The sequence below is a fragment of the Neocloeon triangulifer genome, unplaced genomic scaffold (assembly GCF_031216515.1).
Source record: "Neocloeon triangulifer isolate White Clay Creek 2 clone unplaced genomic scaffold, ASM3121651v1 ptg000004l, whole genome shotgun sequence".
Taxonomy (NCBI): domain Eukaryota; kingdom Metazoa; phylum Arthropoda; class Insecta; order Ephemeroptera; family Baetidae; genus Neocloeon; species Neocloeon triangulifer.
The window spans coordinates 146,577-160,558 of record NW_026775547.1 but is presented as its reverse complement, the minus strand read 5'-3'; the positions used below and the strand labels follow the sequence as shown (position 1 = coordinate 160,558).

At 34.5% G+C, this 13,982-nt stretch overlaps 2 protein-coding genes across 9 annotated transcripts in view; one reads left to right on the top strand and one right to left on the bottom strand.

The window, feature by feature from the left end:
- The window catches only part of LOC132193599 (tensin-1), a 124,914-nt gene that overhangs the window by 72,961 nt on the left and 37,971 nt on the right, over positions 1-13,982 (top strand). For 6 of the 8 annotated variants that reach the window (XM_059614368.1, XM_059614366.1, XM_059614367.1 and 3 more), the window contains exon 2: positions 3,901-4,122. The exons of the other annotated variants lie outside the window; for them this stretch is intronic. In XM_059614368.1, the coding sequence (XP_059470351.1) occupies positions 3,901-4,122 (222 nt within the window). The remainder of the gene's footprint in view (positions 1-3,900; positions 4,123-13,982) is intronic. 8 annotated transcript variants of the gene reach the window in all.
- LOC132193607 (uncharacterized) lies at positions 4-1,133 on the bottom strand. The gene is made up of 4 exons (XM_059614376.1): positions 1,062-1,133; positions 788-998; positions 551-685; positions 4-495 (listed from the first exon to the last, which is right to left on the bottom strand). The coding sequence occupies exons 1-4, from the start codon at positions 1,124-1,126 to the stop codon at positions 301-303; spliced, it is 606 nt and encodes a 201-aa protein (XP_059470359.1). The 5' UTR covers positions 1,127-1,133; the 3' UTR covers positions 4-300.

Below are 13,982 nucleotides of genomic sequence, written 5' to 3'. Positions count from 1 at the left end.
ATGTAAAGAATTATTTTTGTAAGCTTTTATTCATTCAAGTCATTTTGACAATTTTTAAAAAACAAAATTTTTTAACTCAAATTTTTATTTTCATGATTGCATTTCAGAATTATTAAATGATAAACAAAACCGTGCGTTTGCAAAAACATTTTTCATGTTGTCTGTCAAAAACAAAACAAAAACAAAATTTTAGATGTGTCAATCACTAAGGCTTTGTTCTGCCCATAATGAGTTTCATTAATTTAGAATATTTTTTTCTACAACCTCTTGCAATTTTATATTGTTTTTGAAAACATCATTTTATTGTAGGTCAACAACTGCTACTTCCAGAATTTTGCTCTTGAATTTAATAATGTTGGCGAAAACCACCGGTGCCAAAAGTGAGAAATCAGTTGTGTCGAAGTAATAAATCCGCCTGATTCCAACAGCGTGGCCATTGATCACAAGCATAAAGTCATTTTTATAGGAAGAGTTCGCAGGATCATCAGAACTGAACTGCAAATTGAATTCCTCATTTATGCACCCAAATATATAAGAATATAGGTTTTACAGTTAGAGCACCAGGCGTCGAATCTCTCTCTATGCAGATATGTAATTCTGGATTAAAGCTGAAACGTGTTGAAAGGTCAGCGTCTGTGCCGCAAGCTGTGAGGGAAAGAACATTTGCGGTTTTGGACTTCAATTTCTGTAACATGTTTACAATCAGTTTAAGGACAAAGTAATTGTTGAACAACATTTGAAGAAAATATTTTGACGGTTAAAGTAAAATTTGAATAAAAATACTGACATCTCCATCGTAAAAGATAATTTCTCCAGTCGTATTCATTGAGAAATCGGGATACAAAGAGTCTGCCATGTTGTATCTGTGCGAGTAGATAAAAGACTTGCAAACCTTGCCAACGTACACTCTTTCGGTCAAATCAAATAATCTAACAAGCATATGTGAGACTGAGGTCGACTCAACATGACTGTAAACATCAAAATCTTTTGCTGTCGCTCTGTATGAAAATGATGAAAAACGTGATTAAGTTCCTAATCGATCACCAAAATTTTGGACTCACCCCACAAAAGAAATCGAGGTCACTGAAGATAGAACGTAGCGACTGCTCAGTATCAGAGCAGGCATGGACAAATTTTCATCCAGCCTTTTCAGTTTTACCTGAAATAAGAACTCAATTTAAACGTAAAACGCATTATTTTCAATAATTCCATTCTCTCACAACAAGTCAGAAAAATACAAAAGTCATGAGAATTGCATGGGAAAGAATTGGTAGCTCTAGTAATAAATCACCAATTTCTAATATCCTGTTATTTGTTTCGAATATTTGAAAAATTCTGCTTGTGCTTCAAAATCAGGTGTGATTTTTATTCGAACCAAAATTATCTGAGCTCTGGAATACCGATCGTAGAATACAGGAAAGAGCCACGTATACCGGCCACGTACCAGCTTTTCTTTTGATAACAAATTGTGCCAGCTCAATATGGTGGGAATAGATCTCCCCAATTTTTGTTGTGCTATATCAATATCAGTCATGCAAAGTCAGTCACTTAGACTTTATATTTTATGCAAGCAAAGGCAAAGGTTGCTGCTATTGTGCCCCCAGCAGTCATCGACAAGTCACCAGTTTTTATATAAACCACTTGCACGGAAAGCCCACTGGACTTGCCCCATCCTTCTTTTCAGATCAGATACAGGATTATGGGCAAAACGATTGTAGAGCTCTGATTTTGATGCACAAGATGGAAGTTTTCAATCGCGTTTTTACAACTCTAATATTATTATTAATTTTTTTCGATAAAAAAATTAGTACATGGAGTACTTAAATTGTCTTAAATTGCTATGCTTAAAATTCACGCTAAAGAATTTGTTCCAATTTGCACTTGCCACGTAGTTGTATTTTGCCAGGTCTGCATCTATGGTTGGGCCATATGCAGCGTCGACAAAATCTGTAAATTTTTAAATTGTTTTGCTGTTAATTATAATGATCACTTAAAAAAGTTTCATGTTTTTATAATTAAAAAAAAAAAAAACATATTTAAAACATGTATCCGGGCAAAAAAGCTATTAAGTTGAGTTGAAATGATTGCAAAAAATTAAAAATTCCGGAATTTAATATAATTTTTGAAAATTAATTCTAAAAATTGAAATAAAATTGAACCAATAAATTAATACTTGGATGCAGAATAGCCACCAGAACGATTTTTAAGACGGACGTGGTGTTCATGTTGAAGGACTGAAATCAACTACGTGGAAAAGAGCAGCAAAAGTTGCCAATCAACCTACTTTTCCAGCATATGGTCGCGTGATTTTGACCAACGATATATGATAAGGCCAACTTCAAAAACTAAAGTTTTCTTTTTAAACGGAAATGCGTGAAGGAAACGTCAATTTGTTGTAAAAGTTTAGATATGAGGAAGCTACGTTGTTTTTTAAATTTTATTTAAAAGCATTTAATTTCATGTTTTGTTTTTTCGTTATTTCATTAAAATTGCAACATGATTTACAAATATCTAAGCTCATTTCTCTCTTATTGTATTGAATGTCTCGATGTAAAAAATAAATAATAAAATTTTTATACTTATCATTGAAGTTGAGAGTAAATGATAAACTTGCTAGTCAAATCGTTAAATTCGCACAAAATCGGCGCCACATGAACAGTGAAATTATTTTCCAAGCTCTATATTGCTTTCAATTTTTTACTATATTCGATAAATTTTCTCAAAAGTAATTTTAACAATTTTTGTTTGAGCCTTGTTTGAATCAAACGTAAATTATATTTTCACACTATTATACAACACAAGTAATTTATTTTCACGGTCGTTCCAGAACAAAATGGATCACACAAATTTTTTTCGGAGGAAAATCTTCGGCATTTTAAAAGAATTAACTGTGCTTTAAGGACTCCATATTGACATAGTCAAATCAAGTCTTTACAACAATGGTGGTTAAATTTTCCAATTATTGATAAAATATTTCCTATTGTTGAAAAGACTTGATTTGACTATGTAAATAAGGAGGCCTTAAAATTTTTGTGAAAGCAATTTTATTGATAGGCATTCTTCTATATAAAATCGTTTAAAATCTTTTTTTACACATTTCAGAAGAGGCTGTTACAATTTTTATTCACTTCCTCACCAAATTAAAAGAAATTTTTTAAATTAAAAAAGTGTCATCATATAAATCACGATCATTAATTTACGACTTCTTGCATTAAAAGATGAACAATTTACTCGTGACTTTCGCACAAAATCGAAGCCACATGAACAGTGAATGCTATTTTCTTTGAAGGTCGCTGCGTTGATCTCTTTCCTCTGCTTATCTCATCATATATTTTTTTTCAAGTGCCCTCTCATCCTTCTCTTTTGAGAACAGTTTCCCGCGTGCATTCAACGCCAGCAGGAAACGCTTGTTTGCGCCACAGAGAGTGGACAAAGGACCGTCACATAAAATAAAGTCACTTGTCAGAAGCAATTGCGTAAATTAAACAGCCCTGACCGCACAAAGTTTGCGTTCAATTCCAGCAGCTTTTGCTCCACTTCCGGGCCATGTGCTGTCGCTAAAAATACGCTCGCTATTTTGGGATGGCAAATTCGCTCTTCAAAATTAATCCGCCGCTCTTCTCTCTCAAAAGTCATTTTTCGTCCCCTGGCGCCACTTCCGTTGACGGAACAGGGGTGGCTGCGTCAACCTTCCCTTAAGCGATGTCACTTCCTCCGAAATTAACTAGGCAAACACCAATTTCACGCCGTTTCAAAGTAGTGCACATACATCCGAATGCAGTTCGAAATTAAAGGAAACAGAAGTGCTTTTGATGGGGAGGATTTTTCCTTTTTATTTTTTATACATTTTTTTCCTTCTTCCGCGTGCTCTGGATGGGAATTTTTATATTTTAATTGTAGGCGGGGGAGCAGAAAGGCAAGGGTAAATGCAGCCGCTACCGAGACACGGCGCGCGAGATCCACAGGCAGCTGAAAAAGGCGGCCTGTTTGATCCCGCTGGTCGAAATGTGTGACTTGGACTTCCAGCGTTGTCGGGACAATGCGAGTGAAAAGGCCCCGCAGCAAACGGAAGCGAACGGATGTCTTGAAAATAACAACAGCATCGCACCAGATAAGATCATGGTAAGAAAAATTGAAACAATAAGACTTAATTATTTCTCATAAAATATAATTAGCAATAAATATTTACAAAATCTAAAAATAAGAACGATTAAAGGAAAAGAACCTGTTTGCGAATGATTTGAAAATTCTGCTGAAATCCAGCCGAGCGGAACAATTCAATCAATCAAGCATGATGCACTGCACAAGTAAGTGCAGTAGCCGTATTTATTACACTTGTGTCGTGTCAAAGAGCCGGAGCAATTTTTCATTGTGTGGTCGAGTCGGTGAGTGTCAACGCCGTAAGTGATGAAGCTGAATTATAATTGCCATTCGCGTAAATTTATGTGCTAGAATGTTTATTTCAAGGGCCGGAGAGATATGAAATCTCGTAAATCCCAAAGCTTTTCTGAACGTCTTATTTTTCCCAAGTGTTAACGCATAACACACCGCGGGTTTGTTTATTCTTCACATATACCATAAAGCGTCAGTTTTTGTTGGTGAAAAATAAGTTCTGCGGATATATGCGTTGAAAGTATTCAATTTCTTGGGAAGACGTTGGAATTTTGCCACCTACTGTGAGATTTCCACATAAACACAATTTATTAATTTCAAGAGAAAAGCTGACGTGTTAGGAATGATGCTTGGAAAATAAAATTAAATCTCACATAGCAGAAGTTCAGCGATTTTTCACTTTAAGTAACGGCAAGAAGCAGCAAGAAAATTGATAAATAAACTACTTAAATGAATAAATCGTGTAATTTTATACAATGTTTAGCTTCGCAATTCTCAAGACACGCTTTCACTGGAATCAGAGAGTTTGCCACAAAATAAATTTTAAAAGGAATTGGATGGTGTTTAGTCTTAATTTACACAAATCAACAAATTGTTAAGGTTGCTTAAGAAGAAAGCACCATAAAAGTGCAAATAATAGATAAAACCATTATTTTTAGCCAAAATACTTGCTTGAACAGTATAACAAGTAAAGAAAAACCTAAAATAATAAAATATCTATAATGATTTATGTTAATACTGGTTATTTATTAAACACTTATTATAATATATTGTGTAGTTTATAAAATATATTTTCGTATATTATTACAATTATTTATAATAAAGTACAAATAAATTGTTGTTTTCCGTTTTTCTTCCTTTTTTAAGGCTATTTTAATCAAATATATAAATTCTCTTGCAGTTTTATGGTGTAATTGTAAATAATTTGAAAATAATATCCGTCTTGCATAAAATTTGGTACAAAATAGCTTGTCATTGATTAGGCCATGGCCCACTTTATATAGTTCATATAGTTTAATTATTGTGTGAGGTGAGGAAAATTACTATCTGATAAAATTATAATATTATCAAAATTGTTGAACACCGATTGGAATTTTTAATGAAATTGGAAGTAGTGCCTGCAAAAACTGAGATAATTGCAGAATAAATTTAAATTTCATGTCTTGTAAATTAATTAGAGAATTCATTTTACATTTCTTTTAACTATTTATATATATTTTTTTTTAAATCAAATTTTATTTATATAAAACTTGAACGATTTTCTTTTTTCACAGAATAGTTTTTCATCACCCAGGCTACGTTGCTGGCTTTCTTTGAAACGCCTCATTTCTGCTCTGATATCTCTCTCGAATACACAATTTTTTGTTTGTTGTCGCACGCCCTGTTATCGCTCTCACGAGGAGTAGATTTTCGTCAAAACACGACTGTGGGAGCCTTACGAGTATGTAATGAGGATAAGGGTTTTATTATTAACGGCCGTTTAGACTCCTGATGGTCGAGAGAGCAGCGTCGTGCGAGAGGCAAACATATACACAGAGCAAACAACAATGACGGCACATTGAACTTGAGATACACGACATGATCAAAATATAATTGCTCTCTCGCGAACGGCATCTCCACGTCAAATCAATGACCGGACGACCGACCGAACACGGCTCGCGGCGAGAGAGAGAAAGAAAGAAAAATAGCCGGTATTGCCCAAAAGGAGAGCAAGTTCAGCTTTTGGCCGTTTTTTGCTCAAGACAGGATGCGGATTAGACACCTGCATATCCTGCGAAATGATCAATGAGCAGTTAGCACATCACGGACAAATAAAATCGTCCTGCACAACTGCCCTCTCGCCGTTCACTGACCTTTCCTTCGGCTCATCTTTTTGCGTCATGTGCGGCCGACGCGCGTGTAACACTAGAAGAAGTGCTGCTGTTTCAAAACGACGCTCAAATATATGAAACTCGATATGGCCGGCGAAGACACAAAGACTTAAGGCAGAAAATATTAGGACCCATTTTATTTATGGGCCCCTATCTGCGAAAGAGGATTAAAGAATCGAATTTACTTTTCATTAAAAGTTGTCAGAAAATTTCATTGTGTCTTTTAAAAAGATAATTATAGAAAATTATTATATATAATAATAATCAAGCAAATTTGCAAAACAGGTCTCTATAGTTTATTTATATGAATTTTTGACATAAAAATCTGAAAAAGAAAAAATTCACTCTAGAATATTTAAAATAATGCAATTCTATAAGGTTAGTGAACAGATTCCTTTCTTGTGAATTAGGACATTTTTTAAAATTGCAAAGAGAAATGTGAATTATTCATAATTAGTGGGAATTTCTACGTTTTAATTTTATTTAAACATGTTCTGTTGATTTCAGTTTGAGCATCTAACAAAGGCTAAAATTGAATAATTTAGAAACTTTTTTTTTTAATTTTTAAATGTTCTGATATTCCTTGACTATAAAAAATTTATTGACATAGTGTATTTGCCACTAAAAGGCAAATCACATTAATTATATTAATTTGGCTGCAAAACATTATTTTTTTTTATAACAAAATATTTCCTAAGTCTTTACTGTTCAAATGTAAAACAATGAGAACAAATTGGATTTTCATATAGATCAACATCAATTCAAAGATGACAAGTCGTGCCGCGCTTTATTGGCGCAGAGAAGTGAATTGTGCGTGTGTCTATTCGCTTGCCAATTGGAAAGTAAATTGGACACAATTGAAGCCAATTACGCGCGTGGGACAGCTAGGCAGTCGCAGTGAAACTCGATTTGACGCACGCAACGCCGTTCATCTTAATTCATCTTTCTATTATATTTCAGCGTACGTAACTTTTCCCCCGAGGTGCGTTCGCTGCGTTGATTTGCCTTAATAAATAATTCACGTGCGCATTGACGGTTTAATCGTCTACCAGCATAATTGAGCCTTTGGCTTCGGCAGGTCTTATACACGTAAATCATTCGGCAAGGGAGAGAAATTACCAAGGGCAAAGACCTCGCAAACGTATAAGTGTACCACTTTTGCCAAAAGGAATTTTGCCGTAAAACCAGTTGCGCAAATTTCATGCGCGTCACCAAGGCAAGATAAAGAAGGAAAAAGAATTCCTAGTGGGAATTCCTCATAAATAGTTTAAAAAAACACTGCTGATAAAAGAAAATTGGACTATAGAAAGTGCAAAAATTATTTGGTAGAACTGTGAAGACAAAATAAGAATTGAAGATAAATATTATTGATTGACGGGTGGGAAAATTATTATAAATAAACCCAAACTGTAATTTTTTTCAAAGTTTAAATTGCGCTTTTAAAATCATTTAAATTTATCTATTTTGAGATTTTCACCTTTTATCACCTTTATTTTGAAATAAAAATCTCGACCATTGCAAATTATTTTAAGAAAATTAGCTTTTTTAAATTAATTTTACTTAAAATCAGCCAAAAACAAACACAAAATTTAAATATTTAACATTGTCACCTATTTGGCTTTGGAACCCAAAATTAAATAAATATAAATGTTTTGGATTAAAAGAAATATTTTCATAAATGAATTTGAGATCTCCTGATAATTTTTAACATTTGCTGCAAAAGTTAAACACCATAATTAACCAAGACTTCTTATACCAGATCATTTATTTGAATCCCGAACGGATCAATTAATCACAACGCAGATTAATTGAATAATTAATAGCCGCTCGCAATCGGACTCGTCTCGGAAATCATTTTTTATTTCCCGCCATAGGCGCGGTCTCTCTTTTTATCTCTCACCTCTAAAATGTGATTAATTACCAAGGCAGGTCATTTAATATTCCCGCAGCTATTTGATGTTGCGGCTAAAAGAGAGAAAGAAAAGAGACGTATCAAAACCGGAGCGAATTTTTTCCCGCTGTCGGGTTGCGCGAAACCGCATTAATATTTCACGTACTTATAAAGCGGCTAATCCCAACGAGCTGGAGATCGTTTTACAACGAGAGTAAATATTTGCGTGGATTGACTTTTTGAATTTTATTAAGGAGGCGACTGAAATCCAACACCACGCGCAGTCTTGGCCGTCAAACACAATCCTTTCACGCTTGCTGACTGAATGTAATATGCAAATGGACGGACACGCCAATGCGTTATACATATCGAGTTGCCGCCACTTTCAGCAGCGCAGGGGTCACTGCGTCAGTGACAAGGCGACGCTTTTATAATCATCCAGACAGCGGAAACGTTCGACAGCAAATCGATTGCAAAATTAAAGTTGAGCGCAAAATCCATCAGCTCGTATCAGTCTGGATTAAACAGTGACGCTTATCCTCTTAAACCATCACACCTTTCATAGAAGGGTTAAATTTTTTAACACAAATATCAGATTACGCAATTTTTTAATTTAAAAAAAGAAATATAAAAAATAACGAGAAATCACGTAGTTGCGTGTAATTACTGCTGCAATTTATCTCATAAAAGGAATAAATGGTGTTTATAAAAATTTATTGCGTATTTAGCTTTTTAACCATTTATCTCTTGATATTTTTACAAATGTTGTTAATATTTTTATAAAATTTCATCCTCAGGGTCAGAATCAATTCCGAAAGGGCCAAAATCTTCTTATTCGACCCAAATCATAATTAAAGTATGAAAGAAGAAAATAACGTATTTAACTGACTTTGAGTCAATATTCAAAATTCCCTGAAATTTTAACTTATCAAACTGGTGTTTTATTAATAAAAAAGTAGAAAATCAATGTTTTTATATCAAAATTTTGAAACATTATCTCAAAGAGCATATAAATTTTTATCAATTTTAATACAAAAGATAAGATTGTTTTACTTCCAAGAATTATTTTTTTTATTTCGTTTCTAAAATGAAATTAATTGAAGATCGTGTTTTCCTGTTTAACTATTAATATCATTAAAGATAATCATTAGTTTTCCTCTACATTTCCATCTGCTATTCCAAATTCTCATTGTTTTGAGTTTTTTTTTTTATATCGCCAGTCACGATTCTCATTAATTTACTCGCCAATCAACGGCAATAAAGCGAGCGTCCGGCCGTCGATTATTTCAATAAAATATAAAGAATGGAGCTGCCGGTCGCGCGCGATGCAAATTACATTTCACACACAGGTGCCTTTGAAAACGGAAAACGCCTGCCAGCGAGCGACCTTGCCCTCCTCGTACGAATGTTACGGCCAAGCTCAATTTGAGACTCGCGCGGTGTAATAATATTATAAGCCTCCGCATCAGAAGCACTCTTATATAGCTCAAGAGAAGCAGAAGAAGAAGTGTCGGCCTTTTGGTTTTTGTTTTGCCTGTGTGGGCTGCTGTGAGAGCTGGAGCCATTAAAAACTCCCAGCCAGACACATTCCTCGTCCCATTACATTTAATTTACCACGCGGAAACATTTCAGAGGACGAAAACGGCCCATTCCTTGGATGGATGTTCAAGAATTTTCAAACAAAATGATTGAAATGTAAAACAAGAGAATATCTAATTTAAGAATTAAATTGTTTTATATAAGATTTTATTCGACCAAAGCCCGTCCAAGTCCAACTTTCTATTCCGTCGCAGCTTTGAATGTCAAAGCTGAAGAGATTCCGTTGCTTTTTCCATAAAAACTCGCGTGGGTGGTGAAACGACGAGAAAAGGAATTCAGGTTGTACATCCTGAAAGAGGGTCTTGGCACTCGCGTGGACGTGTAATTAATGTCGACCCACGCAATCATTTGTTAATTGCCAGCGTGCGTCGTGTCCAAATAATAATTAACTGGGTCCTGATTTATGAACGCCGCGGCTGACAGGACCGTTTGCATTATGATGAACATGTTCGATTAAGCAGGAAGAATATGAGCTTCAGGGACTCGTCAAATTTAAAAGCTATTTAAAGTATTAACGTAAAATTAGAGGGACGTGCTTTCGCGTTTGGGTTGAAAATGAATTTGACCTTCTTTTGTGCACCCTTATTGATGAGTGATATCGAGAGTGAGTTATGGCCGGTGTAAAACTGGCGGGGTGTGAACTGGTTATCTGCAAGCCGACAGCCAACAAAGTCGATAATTTGAATCTGGCAACGCCCATTTGTTTGATAAGTTGAGGTTAAAGAGGGCAGTGTTATTTATTCTACACAATACGTAAAAGGTTCTGTTTTCAAAAATAATTTAAATCTTTAATTCTCGTAATTGAGATAGCATAAATTTAAAAGTATAATATCAGAAATTTGTTAACAAAACGCTAAAATTTGTATGTTACATTTATTTATTTCTTATATAATATATTATATTTCAATAAGAGAACTATTTTTTTTTTTTTTACTTACAGTTTAATTTAGCTCAAAAACTAATTAATACATTTACATACATTTTGTAGGAAATTTATATCACATATAAGTATTTTATTAAATTCTTTTTTGGTCAAATATTGAAGATTTCAATAATTTTAGTTTATTGCAATCATGAAAATATTCATAGCAATTGATGTTTTAAACATTTGATAATTTAGTAAAATTAAATTTTCGGTTCAAATTAAATTTACAATAATTTCACTTTATATTTGACCAGATTTTTAATAAATTTATTTTCTCCAAGTATTAACATTTTCATGCATTAATTTTATATTTCCAATTCCCACGAGTTTCAAATTGTCATTCATCCTGAGCCTCTCACTTGTCACATTCCGGTGATTAAGCATGCCTATGATATGACATCAGAAAGCCATTCAGTTCCATCGCCCGAAATTAATTACCTCGCATTTATGTGAGCAGAATCGCGCTTGTTCACACAACATCAACAGCCGCGTGCTCCGCTTATTAATTATTTACACATCCCAGGCAGAACGGCTCACTAATTCCTGATTAGCCCGAAGAGGAAAATAAGAAGTCATGTTTTAGCAATTTGGCTTCTCGCGAGCTCATTTGTCTTTCGGCCCCCGTATTGTGTCCGCAAAGTCAGCTCTCGGTGGTAATTTCACGTAGACGAAACTTTTTCATTCAAGCGAATGACGTCAAAGAAGAAAAATCCCGAGCGATAAGTTAGGCGATACCGGCACGTTTGGCAACACTGCTCGCTCTCTTTCCATCCACCCACGAATATGCCGATGCTTTTTAATAAAAAACTGAACTAATGGCTAAAACATGATCGGCAACAAGCTTCCGACGGAGAGTTTCGCAAGTCCAGCTCGCAATCAAAATATATTTTACACTTTTTTAAAGTATATTAATGTATAAGTTTATTTTTAAAAGTTCATATTTTTTTTATTCATTTTTTTTTAAATTCATTTTATTGAAAATAGAATTTAATTTTAAATTTAATACAACCGTTGAATATAGTAAATAGGTTTTTTTTTCAATTTTATCTGCACAATATAATTATTTCTCTATAATTAGTTTGTAATTCAAGTTATAAATATTGATGATCGAATCTTTTTACTATACAAATATACCTTTATTTAATAATAAATTTACCTTTCTCCTCCCGTTGATGAACAGGCTTTCTAGTAAAATGACATTTGATTTTGATTTAGTAAGGTTTTTATTAGTCATCAGACTATTATAATACACTTGAACATATACACTCATGTTAACGTCCAGTAAATTTTTCTCGGAAAAAAGTCACTATTTGTTTATTGCACTGTTTCATAGCATAAACTAGATATGCATTTAATTGAAAATTGAATTTTCTATTTTGTAAAATAATCCAACCTCAAAGCACAGTAAAAAAAAAAAAAAAAAAATCAATTAAGAAAACTTAAAAAGAGTGCAATAGTTATTGCGAAATTTAAAATAAAAACAGTGTAAACGGTGAACCTTTTTGCTGTTTTTACAGTGAAGAAATAAAGCAAAAGGTAAAATGTTATGGAGAGACGAGTGAGATTGCAATCTGCGCACAAACAATTCGAATTTATATGCAAATCGGAGCGAGCCCATTCCATTAGTTTTCGGCATGTAAACAGCATGTAAATCGCGCCGCCGTCAATTTCTCCTGCAAGCGTAACTCTGCGCGTAGCCGCAGGACGCTTCTTTTTTTATTATTTTATGTACTCTTCCAGTAAGCAGAGACGGACTTAAATGGTATCGTTATTATCGTGCCGATGAGAAACACGAGAATAGTTTGTTTTGCAAATACGCTCGAGGAGAGTTGCTGCGGAGGAATTTGGGCCAAACTTGAGATGTTCATGACTCTTTTCAGAGTGGATGGATAAGTATTGCTGTAGCCTCGAAAAATGTGTATACTTGAGAAGAAAAGACACGCACTTTGCGGAGCATTTAACGGATACATAAACAAAAATTAAACGCAATATTTGAAGAATCTTGCGGCTCCTACATTATCTCAGATCTTGACTGTCTACACAAAAGTAAGGGGAAAATGCTTTCATCAGAATAACCAAACATTATATTGGGAAAAAAACTGTCATTGTAAGTTTTAATTTTACTTTAGAATAGAAATCCCAGAACAGAAATTTTTAACTTCAATTTTCTTGACAAAATTTTAAAAGTTTTAGAGTAATCTTAAGTATTTTTTTTTTAATTTTTTATTGATTAAATACCATAAATTTTTACGCAAAAAAACTTTTTAGTCCATGCAAACTTAAATTTTGTCTTTTTTTTCTTTGAGACATTTTTTTGAATTATTTGATAAATATTAATTATTTTAATATTATCACTATTTAAAAACACTTTTTTATTGAACTTTTTGCTTATAAAGACTTTAATGGAACAAATTTTGATTAAATCTCATTTATCATTTTAATTTTAAACCTTCTTTACCAGTGAAGAACATTATAAAGACCACCAGATTAATAATTTTTCTTTCTAAATAATTAAAATAATATTTTGTTCCTTTCTTCTGCAAAACTTGTCCTTGTTAGTATACAAAAGAGCGGCGTCACGCGTATTTGCAACAAATCAAAAGAGTCCGCCCCTCCGGCGCTGGCCAAATTATCAAATTAGAACGTCACATTTGATGCATGGAGCGAGCCGAGATATAATAAAAGGCGAGCGTTTACGGCCGCGTCGCTAAATAACGCAGAGCTCATTTTATTGTCATTCTGATGGTGCGCGGCCATTAAGGAGCTCTGCAGCGATTTTTCATCCGTGCTCCTCCAATCAGGCCTGATTGTCGCTCGAATTCGGCGGCAGCCCGGAGAGGAAATTGGGCAGAGTGCGCGACGGACGCTCTCTCGGCCAGTATCAACCCCTTTTAGTGTTTGTTTGCTCGCGAAATGAGGCCACGGCATACATCAACCCCTTAAAGGGGATCGTCTCACTTGTATTTTACCGCGGAGAGGAATTTCAATAAATTCGTTTCCGAATTCGGCCGAGGAATTCTCGTATTGAGCCGTCAGACCGAAAGAAAACAGCTTGACGCGAGCAAGAGTGAAGAGCGAAAGGGGAAGAGCAGACCTTGGCGCCTGTGAAGTAGAGGACTGTCTGGCTCCGAATGTCGTGCGTGCTGCATATCCTCCCATTCAGCAGACCGCTCGGGTGAAAAACAACCAGGCCCGCCTTTGGCCCAGTTTCGCGCTACGCACTTACTTAGCGCCATTGCAGCATGTGTGTTGACAACCGTGGGCGAATAGCAAAAAATTAGAGACGTGATTTATTTATTGGACT

Bases quoted from the DNA above. Each gene is read 5' to 3' on its own strand.
- LOC132193607 (XM_059614376.1), bottom strand. From the start codon at position 1,126: ATGCCTGCTCTGATACTGAGCAGTCGCTACGTTCTATCTTCAGTGACC. The intron at 999-1,061 runs GTGAGTCCAAAA...ATTTTCATACAG, and splicing joins ACCTCGATTTCTTTTGTGGG to AGCGACAGCAAAAGATTTTG. The intron at 496-550 runs GTAAAACCTATA...TTCAATTTGCAG, and splicing joins CGACGCCTGGTGCTCTAACT to TTCAGTTCTGATGATCCTGC.